Source organism: Octopus sinensis, linkage group LG17 (genome assembly GCF_006345805.1).
Source record: "Octopus sinensis linkage group LG17, ASM634580v1, whole genome shotgun sequence".
NCBI classification, from domain to species: domain Eukaryota; kingdom Metazoa; phylum Mollusca; class Cephalopoda; order Octopoda; family Octopodidae; genus Octopus; species Octopus sinensis.
The window spans coordinates 43,638,393-43,657,417 of NC_043013.1; the positions used below are offsets into that span (position 1 = coordinate 43,638,393).

The window sequence follows — 19,025 nt, forward strand, 5'->3', positions numbered from 1 at the left end:
CAGTGCTTTTTACATGGCACCAGTACCGATGCTTTTTACATGGTACCAGCACCAGTGCTTTTTACATGGTACCAGCACCAGTGCTTTTTACATGGCACCAGTACCGATGCTTTTTACATGGTACCAGCACCAGTGCTTTTTACATGGCACCAGCACCAGTGCTTTTTACATGGTACCAGCACCAGTGCTTTTTACATGGCACCAGTACCGATGCTTTTTACATGGTACCAGCACCAGTGCTTTTTACATGGTACCAGCACCAGTGCTTTTTACATGGCACCAGTACCGATGCTTTTTACATGGTACCAGCACCAGTGCTTTTTACATGGCACCAGCACCAGTGCTTTTTACATGGTACCAGCACCAGTGCTTTTTACATGGCACCAGTACTGATGCTTTTTACATGGCACCAGTACCGATGCTTTTTACATGGTACCAGCACCAGTGCTTTTTACATGGTACCAGCACCAGTGCTTTTTACATGGCACCAGTACCGATGCTTTTTACATGGTACCAGCACCAGTGCTTTTTACATGGTACCAACACCAGTGCTTTTTACATGGCACCAGCACCAGTGCTTTTTTACATGGCACCAGCACCAGTGCTTTTTACATGGTACCAACACCAGTGCTTTTTACATGGCACCAGCACCAGTGCTTTTTTACATGGTACCAACACCAGTGCTTTTTACATGGCACCAGTACCGATGCTTTTTACATGGTACAAGCACCAGTGCTTTTTACATGGTACCAACACCAGTGCTTTTTACATGGCACCAGTACCGATGCTTTTTACATGGCACCAGCACCAGTGCTTTTTTACATGGTACCAGCACCAGTGCTTTTTACATGGTACCAACACCAGTGCTTTTTACATGGCACCAGCACCAGTGCTTTTTTACATGGTACCAACACCAGTGCTTTTTTACATGGCACCAGCACCAGTGCTTTTTTACATGGTACCAACACCAGTGCTTTTTACATGGCACCAGCACCAGTGCTTTTTTACATGGTACCAGCACCAGTGCTTTTTACATGGCACCAGCACCAGTGCTTTTTTACATGGCACCAGCACCAGTGCTTTTTACATGGCACCAGTACCGATGCTTTTTACATGGTACCAGCACCAGTGCTTTTTTACATGGTACCAGCACCAGTGCTTTTTTACATGGTACCAGCACCAGTGCTTTTTACATGGTACCAGCACCAGTGCTTTTTACATGGTACCAGCACCAGTGCTTTTTACATGGTACCAGCACCAGTGCTTTTTTACATGGTACCAGCACCAGTGCTTTTTACATGGCACCAGTACCGATGCTTTTTACATGGTACCAGCACCAGTGCTTTTTACATGGCACCAGCACCAGTGCTTTTTTACATGGTACCAGCACCAGTGTTTTACATGGTACCAGCACCAGTGCTTTTACATGGTACCAGCACCAGTGCTTTTTACATGTACCAGCACCAGTGCTTTTTACATGGTACCAGCACCAGTGCTTTTACATGGTACCAGCACCAGTGCTTTTTACATGGTACCAGCACCAGTGCTTTTACATGGTACCAGCACCAGTGCTTTTTACATGGTACCAGCACCAGTGCTTTTTACATGGTACCAGCACCAGTGCTTTTACATGGCACCAGCACAGTGCTTTTTACATGGTACCAGCACCAGTGCTTTTACATGGTACCAGCACCAGTGTGCTTTTTACATGGTACCAGCACCAGTGCTTTTTTACATTGGTACCAGCACCAGTGCTTTTTACATGGTACCAGCACCAGTGCTTTTACATGGTACCAGCACCAGTGCTTTTTACATGGTACCAGCACCAGTGCTTTTTACATGGTACCAACACCAGTGCTTTTTACATGGCACCAGCACCAGTGCTTTTTACATGGTACCAGCACCAGTGCTTTTTTACATGGTACCAGCACCAGTGCTTTTTACATGGTACCAGCACCAGTGCTTTTTTACATGGTACCAAACCAGTGCTTTTACATGGCACCAGCACCAGTGCTTTTTTACATGGTACCAACACCAGTGCTTTTTACATGGCACCAGCACCAGTTTTTTACATGGTACCAGCACCAGTGCTTTTTACATGGTACCAGCACCAGTGCTTTTTACATGGTACCAGCACCAGTGCTTTTACATGGTACCAGCACCAGTGCTTTTTACATGGTACCAGCACCAGTGCTTTTTTACATACATGGTACCAGCACCAGTGCTTTTTACATGGTACCAGCACCAGTGCTTTTTACATGGTACCAGCACCAGTGCTTTTTTACATGGTACCAACACCAGTGCTTTTTACATGGCACCAGCACCAGTGCTTTTTTACATGGTACCAGCACCAGTGCTTTTTACATGGTACCAGCACCAGTGCTTTTTACATGGTACCAGCACCAGTGCTTTTTTACATGGTACCAACACCAGTGCTTTTTACATGGCACCAGCACCAGTGCTTTTTTACATGGTACCAACACCAGTGCTTTTTACATGGCACCAGCACCAGTGCTTTTTTACATGGTACCAGCACCAGTGCTTTTTACATGGTACCAGCACCAGTGCTTTTTACATGGTACCAGCACCAGTGCTTTTTACATGGTACCAGCACCAGTGCTTTTTACATGGTACCAGCACCAGTGCTTTTTACATGGTACCAGCACCAGTGCTTTTTACATGGTACCAGCACCAGTGCTTTTACATGGTACCAGCACCAGTGCTTTTACATGGCACCAGCACCAGTGCTTTTACATGGTACCAGCACCAGTGCTTTTTACATGGTACCAACACCAGTGCTTTTTACATGGCACCAGCACCAGTGCTTTTTTACATGGTACCAACACCAGTGCTTTTTACATGGTACCAGCACCAGTGCTTTTTTACATGGTACCAACACCAGTGCTTTTTACATGGCACCAGCACCAGTGCTTTTTACATGGTACCAGCACCAGTGCTTTTTACATGGTACCAACACCAGTGCTTTTTACATGGTACCAACACCAGTGCTTTTTTACATGGTACCAACACCAGTGCTTTTTACATGGTACCAGCACCAGTGCTTTTTTACATGGTACCAACACCAGTGCTTTTTACATGGCACCAGCACCAGTGCTTTTTTACATGGTACCAACACCAGTGCTTTTTACATGGTACCAGCACCAGTGCTTTTTTACATGGTACCAACACCAGTGCTTTTTACATGGCACCAGCACCAGTGCTTTTTTACATGGTACCAACACCAGTGCTTTTTACATGGTACCAACACCAGTGCTTTTTACATGGCACCAGCACCAGTGCTTTTACATGGCACCAGCACCAGTGCTTTTTACATGGTACCAACACCAGTGCTTTTTACATGGTACCAGCACCAGTGCTTTTTACATGGTACCAGCACCAGTGCTTTTACATGGTACCAGCACCAGTGCTTTTTACATGGTACCAGCACCAGTGCTTTTTACATGGTACCAGCACCAGTGCTTTTACATGGTACCAACACCAGTGCTTTTTTACATGGTACCAACACCAGTGCTTTTTACATGGCACCAGCACCAGTGCTTTTTTACATGGTACCAGCACCAGTGCTTTTTACATGGTACCAGCACCAGTGCTTTTTACATGGCACCAGCACCAGTGCTTTTTTACATGGTACCAACACCAGTGCTTTTTACATGGTACCAGCACCAGTGCTTTTTACATGGCACCAGCACCAGTGCTTTTTTACATGGTACCAGCACCAGTGCTTTTTACATGGCACCAGCACCAGTGCTTTTTACATGGTACCAGCACCAGTGCTTTTTACATGGCACCAGTACCGATGCTTTTTACATGGTACCAGCACCAGTGCTTTTTACATGGTACCAACACCAGTGCTTTTTACATGGTACCAGCACCAGTGCTTTTTACATGGCACCAGTACCGATGCTTTTTACATGGTACCACACCAGTGCTTTTACATGGTACCAGCACCAGTGCTTTTTTACATGGTACCAGCACCAGTGCTTTTTACATGGCACCAGTACCGATGCTTTTTACATGGTACCAGCACCAGTGCTTTTTACATGGTACCAACACCAGTGCTTTTTACATGGTACCAACACCAGTGCTTTTTACATGGTACCAACACCAGTGCTTTTTACATGGTACCAGCACCAGTGCTTTTTACATGGTACCAGCACCAGTGCTTTTTACATGGTACCAGCACCAGTGCTTTTTACATGGTACCAGCACCAGTGCTTTTTACATGGTACCAACACCAGTGCTTTTTACATGGTACCAGCACCAGTGCTTTTTACATGGTACCAGCACCAGTGCTTTTTACATGGTACCAGTACCGATGCTTTTTACATGGTACCAACACCAGTGCTTTTTACATGGTACCAGCACCAGTGCTTTTTACATGGTACCAGCACCAGTGCTTTTTACATGGTACCAGCACCAGTGCTTTTTACATGGTACCAGCACCAGTGCTTTTTACATGGTACCAGCACCAGTGCTTTTTACATGGTACCAGCACCAGTGCTTTTTACATGGTACCAGCACCAGTGCTTTTTACATGGTACCAGTACCGATGCTTTTTACATGGTACCAGCACCAGTGCTTTTTACATGGTACCAGCACCAGTGCTTTTTACATGGTACCAGCACCAGTGCTTTTTACATGGTACCAGTACTGATGCTTTTTACATGGCACCAGCACCGGTGCTTTTTACATGGCACCTTGGTTTTAGGGTATAAGAATGAATAAGTTTATTAAAAGAAGTAAAACTCCACAGATTACTTATTGCAGGATTTGAACTCTTGAACTATAAATCAGTAATATGATATTTATTTGCTTACTTAATTTTTTTTTATTTTTAGTACTTTCTGACTAGAAACGAATCCACACTTATTGCCTTTGCTGTCGGAGCTCAGTATAAACCTGGGAATGGATTCAGCTTGGTTGGCGCCCACGTTGACAGTCCTTGCCTCAAGGTAAAACATCTTTCCTCGTCTTTGAATTCTTTAATTACAGTAAAACTTCTCTCAGCTGACACTCAACTGGAACTCTTAAACAACTGGGACCCAGAATTACAAAAAAAGAAAATATGTTGTTAATTAGCCAAGAGAATTTGTGTTAATTAATTTTCATTAGAAGAAAGTGTCCGTTGTACATAAAATGAACAGGTGCTTCTCAAAGTGTAGTATTTAGCAGCGTTTACAGTTCCTGTGTTTTATTAGTTTAATAAAATTTGTTCTTTACTTAGATTATACTTTTATTTCTTCCTACTCCTCTCATTTCTAGTATATTTATAATGTTAATGATGAAATGGAATATTAATGATAAAACTGATGTACATAGAGTGAGTTTTAAGGAGATTTGTAAGGTGCTGTGGTAAGTTAGAAAGTGGTGATCAGATAAGTGTTCTTGCTAACAGATTCCTTTAATAACAAATGTGAACAAGCTACTGTTTGTTATGGTAACATATTTACTTTGTTTATTTTTCTATTTAAGGTGAAACCAGTGTCCAGGAAAGAAAGACAAGGCTACTTGACAGTTGGTGTGCAATGCTATGGTGGTGGTATTTGGGCATCTTGGCTTGATCGAGATCTTACTATAGCTGGTCGAGTAATGGTTGATGTGAGTACTTTCAAAGAAGAGTACAAGAGAGTAAAAAGGGTTTTTTTTAATCTACCCTCTTTGCTTCTCTCTCTCTCTCTCTCTCTCTTTTTTTTTTTAATGAAATTTATGAATAACAGAGATTCAGAATTTGCAAAAACCATTTTTTAATTTATTACTGAATTTTAAAAATCAGAAACTAATTACAGTTAATGAATTTACAGCTGCATACATTTGTAATATTTTTGTTCTCAATGAAATAGAGACCACAGTATTTCAAATTTTCAAAAAAGCAAAAAGACTAATGTTTTCAGATGTAAACAAAATAAAAAACAAAAAATAAAAGAAAAAAAACTAACTATTATTCCTCCAACCTTAATCAATTTCTGTTTTAAAAGAAAAAAAAGTAAAAAAAAATTTTTTTATTTCATTATGAAAATATTTTTTGTAAATTCTGGAATGTATGTTCAAATCAAAAATATAAAACCCATTAAAACAAATAAATATTAACAAAAATCCAAAGATATAATAATGTTAGAGGGGTAAGGTTTAAAAGAAATCAGTTTCCCAAGAACTAATGCCAATAACATTCTTGTTATTGTGGTTGTTAAGGGTGATAAAAGCACTACACTAATTTGATCTTGTTCCCTTCATTTACCTTTCAGCTGTGCCTTATGACATAAAAGGAAGAAGAAACCATAAATTTTGTGAAGCATAGAAGCATCCTCCTCTTCTGTATTGCTGCTATCTCTGTTTCCACAATCCCACCTCCTCTCTAACAGTCTTAGTAATTCACTGATGTATTCCTCATGGAATTTTTCAAGTTAGGGTTACAATGTTATTGTTATAGTAAGTGTGGCTCTGAGATGTTTGTATGGTGAAGTTGGGGAGGAGATGATTTAATTTTGAGGAGGTCTAATAATGCAGAAACATGTTTAGTATTGTCTCCCATACTTTCCAAAATGGATTATAGTGTTTGCTATTGAGCTAATGTTGTCTTTTCTTCATCACATAACTATTTTTAATTTACTCTATTAAATATCTAAACACTAATTTAAGCTTTAACCTTAACACTTACAATTCTAACCATCTTTTTGTATTTTGACAGAATGGCAAAGGACTTGAACATCGTCTGGTGAACGTGAAGAAACCAATTCTTCGCATTCCTCATCTTGCTATCCATCTGCAGAGAGACGTTAATGACAAACTGACTCTTAACAAAGAGGATCATTTGTAAGAAACATGACTTTTTGTTTTATATTTGTACTACAACTGTTTCTTAGGTTTTTAAAATTTTTTTAATCTTTTCTTTGTTCCATCTTCTCCAAAATTTTCAATCAATCCTCATGGAGTTGTCTCCCTTGCATATTTTTTTTTTTAAAGATTTTTTTTTTGTTAGCAACCGTTAGCTTTTGTATATTATAATTGCATCAATAATAATCGAAGTTTTGCAATTCACTGCATTACCTATTTATGTGTATTTAAGTGTATTTTCATATAATTGGAAATTTGTAAAACATATCCAACCATGAAACTTATAAACCTATCGTAAAATGTCGTCATCGTCCTCACGTATTGGATGCTTTTTTGCATGTTTATGACACTACAACAAGTTTTCTTGATTAAGCACGAGTTGTCTCCCACCAGATAAAATCATTATGTTGCTTCTTTCTGACTTTCTCCTAGTGTTTTCTTGGCACAGATATTGGGGTGGTTTACCATTGTCTTCCTCAACTGGTTAGCCGTTGGCCAACAAGGAACTTGACTTGCCTTAGACTGGTCTTGTTTTTGTAGCATGGAAGACGAGAGTGAAAGGAATTGCAACAGGCATGTTCATCTTCAGTCTCGAGCTAACCGACTTTTTCGTTTTCCACATGAAACGGAAAATAAGGCTGGCGAAGAAATGCCTGTCGCAAGTGTGTTTCGTAAAAGATGGAAGTCTATAGCAAATATGTTGCGAGTGAAAGAACCTGTTTAAACGAGAATATAAAAAGGAGAAAGCAAAGTCTCCATTGGGTAAAATTACAGATTAACACCCGCACGATTTTCACTAAGAAAAAAAAAAAACTCGGATTTTTTGCGTGGAATCAAGTACCCTGACCTCCTAATATACTGCAAATCCCATATTTTGGTCCGGAGGGGGAGGGGGGCGGAATTTTCACACAAAAAAAATCAAGCTCCCCGCCATCCTTCCGAACCCAAATATGGGATTTACAGCATATTACGAGGTCAGGGTACGTGATGCCACGCAAAAAATCAGTTCTTTTTTGTGTGGAAATTCGGGGGGGAGGGGCACCAATTCCGAACCAAAATATGGGATTTGCAGCATATTAGGAGGTCAGGGTACTTGATTCCACGCAAAAAATACGAGGTTTTTTTTTTTTCTTCTTAGTGAAAATCGTGCGGGTGTTAATTTTACCCTTCAGTGTGAGTATGTGGTTTGTGGGGTCGACCGCGTCCTCCGCTCCATTTTTTTGTAAATCACTCATTCTCGTTTAATTGTATATATTTTAATTGTTTGTTTATTCATATGTTTCGTCTCATTCGATACCCTGACCCCAACGTTTGTTTTGTCTGACCTCGTATCGTCCCCTCTTTTTCTCAACCTCATGGTTGATAAAGAAATTGACTGGTCTTGTTTTTAGTTCTGCTGGGTGTACAGATACTTTATCACAAGAATAGCAAGTTACTCGAGTAGGGTAGCTGGTTTAGTCGCCGACCGCCCAACCATGAGACTGTACTGGTTTACACGATAACAGTAGGAGGTCAAATCAGCTTGTGATGAGATCCCTGACCTGATCTGACTCTATGGAAAATGTAATTTTTATTAAATGAAAAGCATTTTGGTTTCTTTTTGACTCTGACGACTTAGACTGTGAAGTAAAAGTTGTACATAGTGTCATGTATTCTTTTGGGGTACTACTTAAGAAGAGTGGTCCCGGTGCGCGTACTCGCGCATCCGTGTTAGCTAGTTGTGACTAGTTGATCCTTTGGATCTTTTCGGTTTGAATGGCAGTTTTTTCTAGCGGTGTCATATGAAATTGTCACCCATAATTATGACCCTAGTATCGATCTATTGCATTTCAATCTGTTTTAGGATTAGGTTTAGTTAGGGGTGGGGTTTTTTTTAACGGTATTTGTATGTTTTCGTTTAAGACTGTCTGCTATTTCTAGCAGGTTGACTGACCACAGAGGGACCACTCCTGTTGGCTCATGCTTCCTTCATAGTTTATGATTGAGATGTGATCCAAGTACCTTTTATTTTTCAGTACCAGGGTAAGTGACACATGAAGGACGGTTCCTAGCTTCCAACAATACCTATAACAAAATATAATGGTATTAACCCATATCTACATTGTATTTTCCCATGTTTTAAATATAAATACTTTACTATTAGAAGCCACTTAAGATATGTTTTTTTTTTAACCTTTTTTCCGCATAGGAATCCAATCCTAGCCACCAAGGTTCAAGCTCATTTAAATGAAGAAAACTCAACCAAGTCATCAAAGGTAAGGGTAAACTTAGGATTTCTCACTGGATTATTTTCTTCATATAGTTCTACCACTGCCGACCAAAGCCTTGTGAGAGGATTTGGTAGACGGAAACTGAAAGAAGCCTGTCGTATATATGTATATATTTGTATTTGTATGTATATGTTTGTGTGTCTGTGTTTACATCCCCGTAACTTTGCAGTTCGGCAAAAAAGACCGATAGAATAAGTACTAGGCTTACAAAGAATAAGTCCTGGGGTCGATTTGCTCGACTAAAGGTGGTGCTCCAGCATGGCCACAGTCAAATGACTGAAACAAGTAAATGAGTAAATTTGTTTGAAACTGTAATTGATTCTGTTACTACTCCAGAGTTGTTACTTTGGGTATTCATTCAGGCTTGTGTGTGTGTACATGCACCAAAGAAAATCTTTACTTGTCTTTGATAACATATCATGGGTGATACAGCTCGGTACCAGTGTTGTAGGCTTGGCTGTCATAACACAGAGTCAGACTTGACCCTTTAATAATTCTACCAATCTACCACCCTGGATTGGTACTATTTTATTGACTTCCCCAAAAGGATGGAAGGCAAAGTTGACCTTGGCAAGATTTGAGCTTTAAGTGGATAAGGCAAAGCATTCTATCCAACTCTGCCACTCTGTTGTCTTAAAATCAAGCTAATCTGGTGACATAGATAAACCAAGATTTCTTCATGTGAAGGAATTTTGGAGAAACAAAGTAATTTTAGAAAATTTGAATGTGATAGCCTAAAGTCTTATCCAGAATGAAGATTTAATCTTTCCTCTGCTTACTGCTAGAGACACCAGTGTTTGACATTAGCATCATGGATTGGTGTGACTTCTGATTGGATTAACAATTTTTTTTTAACTATTTGTCTTATCTCTTGTGCTTTAATTGGATAACTTAGTAACTGATTTCTTACTTCAGTTCATATCTACAAATCTGCAGGGAGAGGTTTTAGTAAGTTAATTAAAACTTCAATATGTAACAGGTGCTTTTACTGACTTTTAAAGGGAAAACTTGTGAAGAGTTGATTCTTGATTCAAAAAAAAATATTTTTAATCAGGATATTGAAGCATAGTGCTGCGCACTTCTAAGGCATTTAATCTAGAACTTTCCATTTCTTGCACGTTGACACCTTTTCAAAAATTTAATCTTCATTTACTGATTCTCCATTCTTATTTCCAGTCTGAGAAGCACCATTCTGTACTTATGAAGCTACTTTCTCAAGAACTGCAAGTTGAGACAAACCAGATTATGGACTTTGAACTTTGTCTTGCAGACACTCAGCCAGCAGTAAGTTCCTTAACAGTAGTTTCTGCTGTTTTTCTTCCTATATTTCCCTAGTTACCATTATCAATAAGCTTAGATGGCCAAATGGCTGAGATATTGAAGGAGCAATTCCTGATTCATTGTTTCACATCTCACTGCATTTCATTGTGTCTCGCAGCAGGATCACTTAATGGATATCATCTCAGTTTACTTAACTAAACAATAGTTGCCATCTTATCGTATAATTGTTTCACTCTCAGTTACCTTTGACTAAACAAATCAAAAGCATTCCTGTCATGCCAGTCCCTTCGTTTTTCTCCCCCAGGTATTGTGTTATAAAGACCACAGATTAAATGTACCACTCATAAACATCATCATCGTCTTCGTTTAACGTCCGCTTTCCATGCTAGCATGGGTTGGACGAATGACTGAGGGCTGGCAAACCAGATGGCTGCACCAGGCTTCAATCTTGATCTGGCAGAGTTTCTACAGCTGGATGCCCTTCCTAACGCCAACCACTCCAAGAGTGTAGCAGGTGTTTTTACGTGTCACCTGTACAGGAGCCAATCCAGCGGCACTGGCAATGCCCTTGCTCGAATGTTGTTTTTCATGTACCACCAGCACAATTGCCAGTAAAGCAATGCTGGTAACAATCACTCTCGAATGGTGCTTTTTACGTGCCACCAGAACAGGGGCCAGTCAGCGGCCCTGGCAAAGATCACACTCGGCTGGTGCTCTTAACGCTCCACTGGCACAGGTGCCAGACATGCAGTGCTGTCATCGAATTTGATTTCGAATTCACTTGCCTCAACAGGTCTTCGCAAGCTGGGTTTAGTGTCCAATGAAGGAAAGGTACACCTAAGTGGGCTGGTTGAAACCAAAATTACAGTTACAACAAAATTACAACTACAGTTACAATGTTTCAATTGTTTCTTCCAGGTCATTGGTGGCATTTGTGAAGAGTTTATATTTTCTCCACGTCTGGATAACTTGGTGAACTCCTTCTGTGCTTGTAAGGTAAGTCTGAAACACTGATTGCAGTTCTGTTGTTGTTATTTTGAGTTATTATTACAAGGCAGTAAAGTGGTGAGCTGGCAGAATTGTTAGCACACCAGGCAAAATGCTTAACAGAATTTCATCCATCTTTACATTCCAAGTTCAAATTCGGCTGAGGTCCTTTGCCTTTCATCCCGTCGAAGTTGATAAAATAAGCAGCAGCTGAGCTCTAGGGTTGATTTAATCAACTTAAACCCTCGACCCACCCACCCCAAACTTGCTGGCATTGTGCAAAATTTGAAACCATTATTACAAGGTAGTTGATGGCTGAATTAGTGGCGAATCAAGCAAACGTCTTGTGGAATTGTTACACTTCTCTAGGTTCTGAATTCAAATCCTGGTGTGTGTGTTTGTGCTGCTTTGTTTTCATATTGTGTGGTTGTTGTAAATGAGTATCACTGTCATACAAGTAGTGTTACTTGTTTCCATTCTTTCACGGAAACATATCTAGTCATGGAGTAATATTATCTTGCTTGGAAAGGTGGTGAGCTGTCAATAAAATGAATACCAGCTGAGAACTGGAGTCGATGTAATTGACTTAACCCTGCTCCCAAAATTGCTGGCCTTGTGCCAAAATTTGAAATCAGTATTACCTTGCTTGGAAACAGGTGAAGTTTGTATAATCCCTATATATGTAAACGGCAAAATGTCTGCGTGTGTGTCCTTTATACAAATCCACAATTTTTCAGTTAGAGGGCTCGCACTTTCTATGGTCATTCAAAACCATCCAAGGGTGGTTGTGCACATCTTTACATTTCCCCAGTCACCCTGCAAAGCCATTAAAAAAATCAATAGAAGTGACTTTTTTGTGAATTTTCTATCCAAAACTCAATCAAAATGCCCGAAAATTGATACGCCAATTGAATGCCAGCTAGCTGTATGTGATTGGTCAGAGATTTGGACTGTACTCGCATGTATGTGCGCACGCACGCAGCTGTATATGCATGCACTAGCACTATGACCCGGTGTTGCCGGGTCATAGTCCTAGTGTAATATAAAATAAATTCTAAACATCCATCAATTTATATAAATATTAGTACACAGTTAATTTTGATTGGCTGACAAGATTTGTTGAAGAATCATAATCATAGCTAACCATTTATTTATTTATTTATTTATTGTAGGCCCTCATTGCATCCTGCCAAGAGAACAGCTTAGCAAAAGAAAAAAATATTCGTATGATTGCACTCTACGATAATGAAGAAGTAAGTACCATTAGTTTATTATTACATCACTAGCTTTAGTCAGCTTCTAGTATCATTACACCTGAGAGCGGGGTTTTTTTATTGTTTAGTCCCTGAACAAAGTATTTCACAGCTCTAATCGGTCTTTTTTAGCTTTCTCAAACTGTATATTTAGAATTATTTTGACCATTGTGTTGTTTTTGTTGTTTTTTTTTTTTCTTTAAAGAATAGCAGGATTTGAATTTGAATGCAATTTCATTGTTATTTCAACCAGATTGAATACTCACCTAGACATCCCTTTGGTTGACTGGGGTGGATAAAGGTCTGTTATATTTAGTGGTTGGCTCTTAGCTGTTTAAATCAGAGTTTCACTAACGGGGTCCATATGACCCTTGGTGGGTCCATATAAGATTTTGTTGTTAAAATTTATATACTCTTTTACTTGTTTCAGTCATTTGACTGTGGCCATGCTGGAGCACCGCCTTTAGTCAAGCAAATCGACTCCAGGACTTATTCTTTGTAAGCCTAGTACTTATTCTATCGGTCTCTTTTGCTGAACCGCTAAGTTATGGGGACGTAAACACACCAGCATCAGTTGTCAAGCGATGTTGGTGGGACAAACACAGACACACAAACACACATACATACATATATATATATATATATATACAACGGGCTTCTTTCAGTTTCCGTCTACCAAATCTACTCACAAGGCTTTGGTCGGCCTGTGGCTACAGTAGAAGACACTTGCCCAAGGTGCCACGCAGTGGGACTGAACCCGGAACCATGTGGTTCGTAAGCAAGCTACTTACCACAAAGCCACTCCTACGCCTACACAATAAATTGGTTATTCTTCTACAATACACAAAATATTTTAACAATTTTAACAATATTTTTAAAATTCCTAATATTTAAGTATAAAAATATAATAGGATTTTCTAAATATCGAATGGCTATGAGGGTCTACCTGAGTTAAGTAGGAATCATAGGAGTCCATAGGCAAAACATGATTTAGATAAAAGATATGAGTATTCTAATGTTGTTTAATTTTCGTTCATAGGTTGGCTCAGACAGTGCCCAAGGAGCAGCTTCTTTATTCACAGAACTTGTCATGAGAAGAATCTGTAAGGGAACTGTGTTGGCTTTTGAAGAGGCTATACCAAAGTCCTATCATCTCAGTGCTGATCAAGCTCATGCTATTCACCCAAACTATGGGTAAAAATATTTATTAATTTTTATTTACTCTTTTACTCTTTTACTTGTTTCAGTCATTTGACCGCGGCCATGCTGGAGCACCGCCTTTAATCGAGCAACTTGACCCCGGGACTTATTCTTTGTAAGCCCAGTACTTATTCTATTGGTCTCTTTGCCGAACCGCTAAGTGACATGGACATAAACACACCAGCATCGGCTGTCAAGCGATGTTGGGGGGACAAACACAGACATACAAACTCACACACAAACACACACGCACATATAATTTATACATATATACGACGGGCTTCTTTCAGTTTCCGTCTACCAAATCCACTCACAAGGCTTTGGTCGGCCCAAGGCTATAGTAGAAAACACTTGCCCAAGGTGCCACGCAGTGGGACTGAACCCAGAACCATGTGGTTGGTAAGCAAGCTACTTACCACACAGCCACTCCTACATCTCTTTTAACCCTTTCTTTACCCTATTTCTGCTGAAACACACTGTCTTCATTTCAACTAATTTCGAAAATAATGAAGAACTTAGTAAAATAGTTTTGTATTTTTAAGCTGGTGTTTGGAACAGAAATGAACATGAAATTTTGATTGGAGCTTTTGACTTTGATCATTTTAAAACTGGGTGTTTGTATCATAGAACCAAGGGTTGGCATGGGTGGCTTAGTATCGAAAGGGTTTAAAATTGGTCGGATAGTTCTACAAAATGAAGTATTCACAGAAATTGTTGAGACAGATTTTCTATGGCTGGATGCCCTTCTTGTCACCAACCCTTACCTGTATCCAAATGAAGTAATATTTCCTATGGACAAATCGATCTTCCTGTAGAAAACTGAGCATCACCATTGTACAAAAGATGTTGTTCATTTCCATTTGCAACCAACATGTAATATCAGGACAAGGGTACACACACACACGTATGTATGTATGTATGTATGTATATGTGTGTGTGTGTGTGTGTGTAATTATATATATATATATATATATATATATATATGAGAGAGAGAGAGAGAGATGACAAGCTTCTTTCAGTTTCCATCTACCAAATCAACTCACAAGACTTTGGTTGATTCAAGGCTATAGCAGAGAACACCAATCCAAGGTGCCATACAGTGAGATTGAACCCAAGGCTACATGGTAGTAAAGCAAGCTCCTGAGCCAGACAAGCCCCATCTGCACTTATAGTTGAAGTTTTTTTTCTTTTTTTCTAAATTAGTCATGGCTTATTTCTCAAGCCTCATATAATAAATGTCTTTATAGCATATTGTTTTGACTAACTTTGACACATTCCACTGAGTGTTGATGGAAGATAAAATGCAGTGAAATGACAGAAATAGTAACATTGGACAAAATTTTTAAATTCCTTTCAGTGTCAGTACTGTATTTAATGGTATATTTTATCCCCCCAAAAATATCTCAAAAATATCACCCTGGGTACTACATGAGAAATTGAGTTTCTCATAGGCTTTAATGAACTAAAAAAAATTTTTGCCAGTGCCACATAAAAATCACCCAGTATACTCTGTAAATTGGTTGGCATCAGGAAGGGCATCCAACCAGAGAAACCATATCAAAACAGACAATTGAACCTGGCACAGCCTCTGGCCTTACCAGCTCTCATCAAATCGTCCAACCCATGTCAGTATGGAAAACGAACATTAAATGATGATGAATATGCGCTACTAAAATTGGAATGCATCTAATATGCCCATATGTCTTCAATGCCATCTAATATGTACACCTGTCTTGTACTAGGGTTAATCCGACCAGCTGTGTCCTTTCCCTGAGCAAATTTTCAACATTGTGTGTGCCCCTGTGATACAAAAACAACAGGACACCATAGCGACTGGACTACTGTATTTAAATCTGTCCCTCTACATCTGTAGTCCTCAACCACTTTTTGCCTGTGGACACCTTTGATTCCTATTTTACTCTTTATTTGATGTGTATAAAAAAAGGTTTGGTATTTGTAGCTTCTGATGCCAGGATATTGCTCTCTTTGAGATGGTCCCAAGTGCAACAATCACAGTAGGTACCACACTCCCTTTTGAGGCTCTATGGATTTGTTTCACTTCCAATGCTGGGTCTTAGTACTTCCCAGTGACTATTAGACTATTATTATTATTATTATTTGAGCTGGCAGATTGGGCAAAATGCTTAGCGGCGTTTCATTCATCTTTATGTTCTGAGTTCAAATTCCACCAAGGCTGACTTTGCCTTTCATCCTTTCAGGAGTCAATAAAATAAGTAAAATAAGTTGATCACTGAGGTCAACGTAATTGTTTAGTAGACAGGATGATTATTATTATTATTATTAAGGCAGTTAAATAGCAGAATCATTAACGGAAAGGGTAACATCTCGAAAGAGCTGTTCTTCACTCCTGCTCCAGAGCGTGGGCTGCGGGATCACTCCGAAAAGCTCTATCTACGACGATTTCATCTCAATCGACGGAGAGGGGCTTTCTCCGTCCGGGTTGCGGATCTGTGGAATAAGCTGCCGGACGAGATAGTGAAGATGCCAACGACCGCTCGGTTCAAAGTCTCTCTTGATCAGAAATGGCCTGAACTCTTTGTATGACCACCCTCCCTGTACATAACTCCCTGTCCCCCTACATGGCCTTGCTTTTGCTTTTTGAGCCAATAAAAATTGAATTGAATTGAATTGAAAAAACGCCGGGTGAAATGCTTAGCAGTAATTTGTCTGTTGCTAAGTTCTGAGTTCAAATTCCACCGAGGTCAGCTTTGCTTTCATCCTTTCAGGGTTGATAAATTAAGTACCAGTGAAACACTGGGGTCAGTGTGATCGACTAGTCCCCTCTCCACAAATTTCAAGCCTTGCACTTATAGTATAAAGGATTATTATTATTATTATTTTTCTTCGTTAATTTTAGTGAGAAACATGAAGAACTCCACCATGTTGAAATGCATAAGGTAAAGGATTCTTTCATTATTTTTTTTTTGCCTCATTCCAGATTCTTCCAATACTAACTTCACCTGAAAAACAATCAAAGACTTTGTTAGGTTTTTTTTTTTATCTTTCTCACTGGGGAGAAATTAAATCTGAAGAAAATAGTGACTGATCACATGTACACATGCTCACACACACACACACACACACACACATATGATCATTGCCTTATTTATACAGCCATGATTTTTTAAAAACTTTTTAAGGCAATTCAAAGGCTGCCATTTCTAGTAGGTTAAGTAACTACAGAGTGGAGGCGCATGGCTTAGTGGTTAGGGTGTCAGCATCATAATCCTAAGATTGTGGTTTCAATTCCTGGACCGGGCGACGCGTTGTGTTCTTGAGCAAAACACTTCATTTCACGTTGCTCCAATCCACTCAGCTGGCAAAAATGAGTAACGCTGTGATGGACTGGCGTCCCGTCCAGCTGGGGAACACTTATGCCATTGAAACCGGGAAACCGGGCCCATGAGCCTGGCTAGGCTTTAAAAGGGTGCATTTATTTTATTTTAAGTAACTACAGAAAGGTCCATGATGAAGAACATTCAAACCATAACCATCACATCGTTTTACAAGCACTTCTTTATAGGAATACATTATCCAATGTTATACTGTAATTAGAATATATCTATAGGTTGTAGGAAACACTGTATGTAATAGACAGCAGGAAATACCTTGTCTTTGTTTACAAAATCTTTGTGGTTAGAAAAGGAGGAATCACTCAGACAAGTTCCAATCCTATCTTTTACTTGTTTCAGTCATTAGACTGCAACCATGCTGTGGCACATCCTTGGAGAATTTTAGTTGAATAAATCAACCTCGGTGCTTATTATTTTTTGTACAACTTGGGACGTATTCTTTTGGTCTCTTTTGCTGAACTGCTAAGTTACAGGGATGTAAACACCAACACTGGTTTGTCAAGTAGTGGCAGGTGGGGACAAATACACACACACACGCACACACATACATACATATAACAGTCTTCTTTCAGTTTATCATCTACCAAATCCACTCACAAAACTTTGATCAGCCTGAGGCTGTAGTAGAAGACACTTGCTCAAGGTGCTATGCTGTAGGATTGAACCCAGAACCTTTTTGGTTGGGAAGCAGACTTACCACACAACCCCACCTGTAGTGAATTTCATCAATAATCACATACCTTCCTGAACAGTCTACATATACACTGACTCCAAATCAACCAATAAGGATTTAAGTAAATTTATCTGATTTGTATATTATAATGCATTCTTGGCAGTTAAGTTCAATTAATTAATTACTAATGCACTTTGCATAATGCAAATTACAAACAAATTAAATGTACTCGTGGCACGTAAGAAACACCCACTACACTCTTGGAGTGGTTGGCGTTAGGAAGGGCATCCAGCTGAAGAAACACTGCTAGATCAGATTGGAGCCTGGTGCAGTCACTGGTTGTCCAGACCTCAGTCAAACCATCCAACCCATGCCAGCATGGAAAACGGACGTTAAACGATGATGATGATGATGATGATTCTTGAAGACAGCTGTATTATTCTGACATTATTTTCTGTAATTTTCAGGGTTACGTGTTGAAGATCAATGCTAATCAAAGATATGCGTCCACAGCTATCACATGCGCTATACTGCGCAAAATTGCAGCTCAGGCCAATGTACCACTGCAGGTAAGAACAGCCCTCTAAAGAAAATCCTCTACATACTTGCTCCCTTACAAACTTGAACGTCAAAAAACTACCAAGATTGATCGCTCTCTCCAATCCAAATCCTCTGATAAGCTTCTTGTAATTGACCTTAACAAAATTGAAGCTGTCACCAGACTAAAGTTCATTTTTACTCATTTCTGCTGAGGTTACCATAAAAACTGGACTTCTCAATGGCCTAGTTCCTCCCATTGTAAATAGAAACCATAGAGAGGTTCAGTTCTCTATTAATTAGTGATGGGTACCATATATTTGAGGAGTGTCTCGTTAGTTTGATGCACCAAATTCAAATCTGTCTATTAGCAACACCTGCAACAGATTGGATTTCAATCCGGAAAAGAAAATGCCTCTTAATTAATGTCTTAAAAACTCAAAGTGTTGCATGCCTTCACATTCCTGCCATTTGTGAACAAGCTTAATTGCAAAACCTGTATAAAATGTCATGGCAACTCCCCTGCGTGATAGTGTACTGTGTATTTCCACAACAGATTGGACCTAGAACACACATGTATATAGCGTGTGTGTGTATA

The 19,025-nt window shown here is 39.5% G+C and overlaps 1 protein-coding gene across 1 annotated transcript in view; it reads left to right on the forward strand.

Moving 5' to 3' along the window:
• Positions 1–19,025, forward strand: part of LOC115220844 (aspartyl aminopeptidase) — a 46,217-nt gene that overhangs the window by 18,532 nt on the left and 8,660 nt on the right. Inside the window, exons 4-13 of the mRNA XM_029791024.2 lie at positions 4,860–4,973; positions 5,494–5,619; positions 6,707–6,831; positions 9,041–9,107; positions 10,299–10,406; positions 11,322–11,399; positions 12,563–12,643; positions 13,683–13,837; positions 16,722–16,761; positions 18,358–18,459. Of these exons, the coding sequence (XP_029646884.1) occupies positions 4,860–4,973; positions 5,494–5,619; positions 6,707–6,831; positions 9,041–9,107; positions 10,299–10,406; positions 11,322–11,399; positions 12,563–12,643; positions 13,683–13,837; positions 16,722–16,761; positions 18,358–18,459 (996 nt within the window). The remainder of the gene's footprint in view (positions 1–4,859; positions 4,974–5,493; positions 5,620–6,706; positions 6,832–9,040; positions 9,108–10,298; positions 10,407–11,321; positions 11,400–12,562; positions 12,644–13,682; positions 13,838–16,721; positions 16,762–18,357; positions 18,460–19,025) is intronic.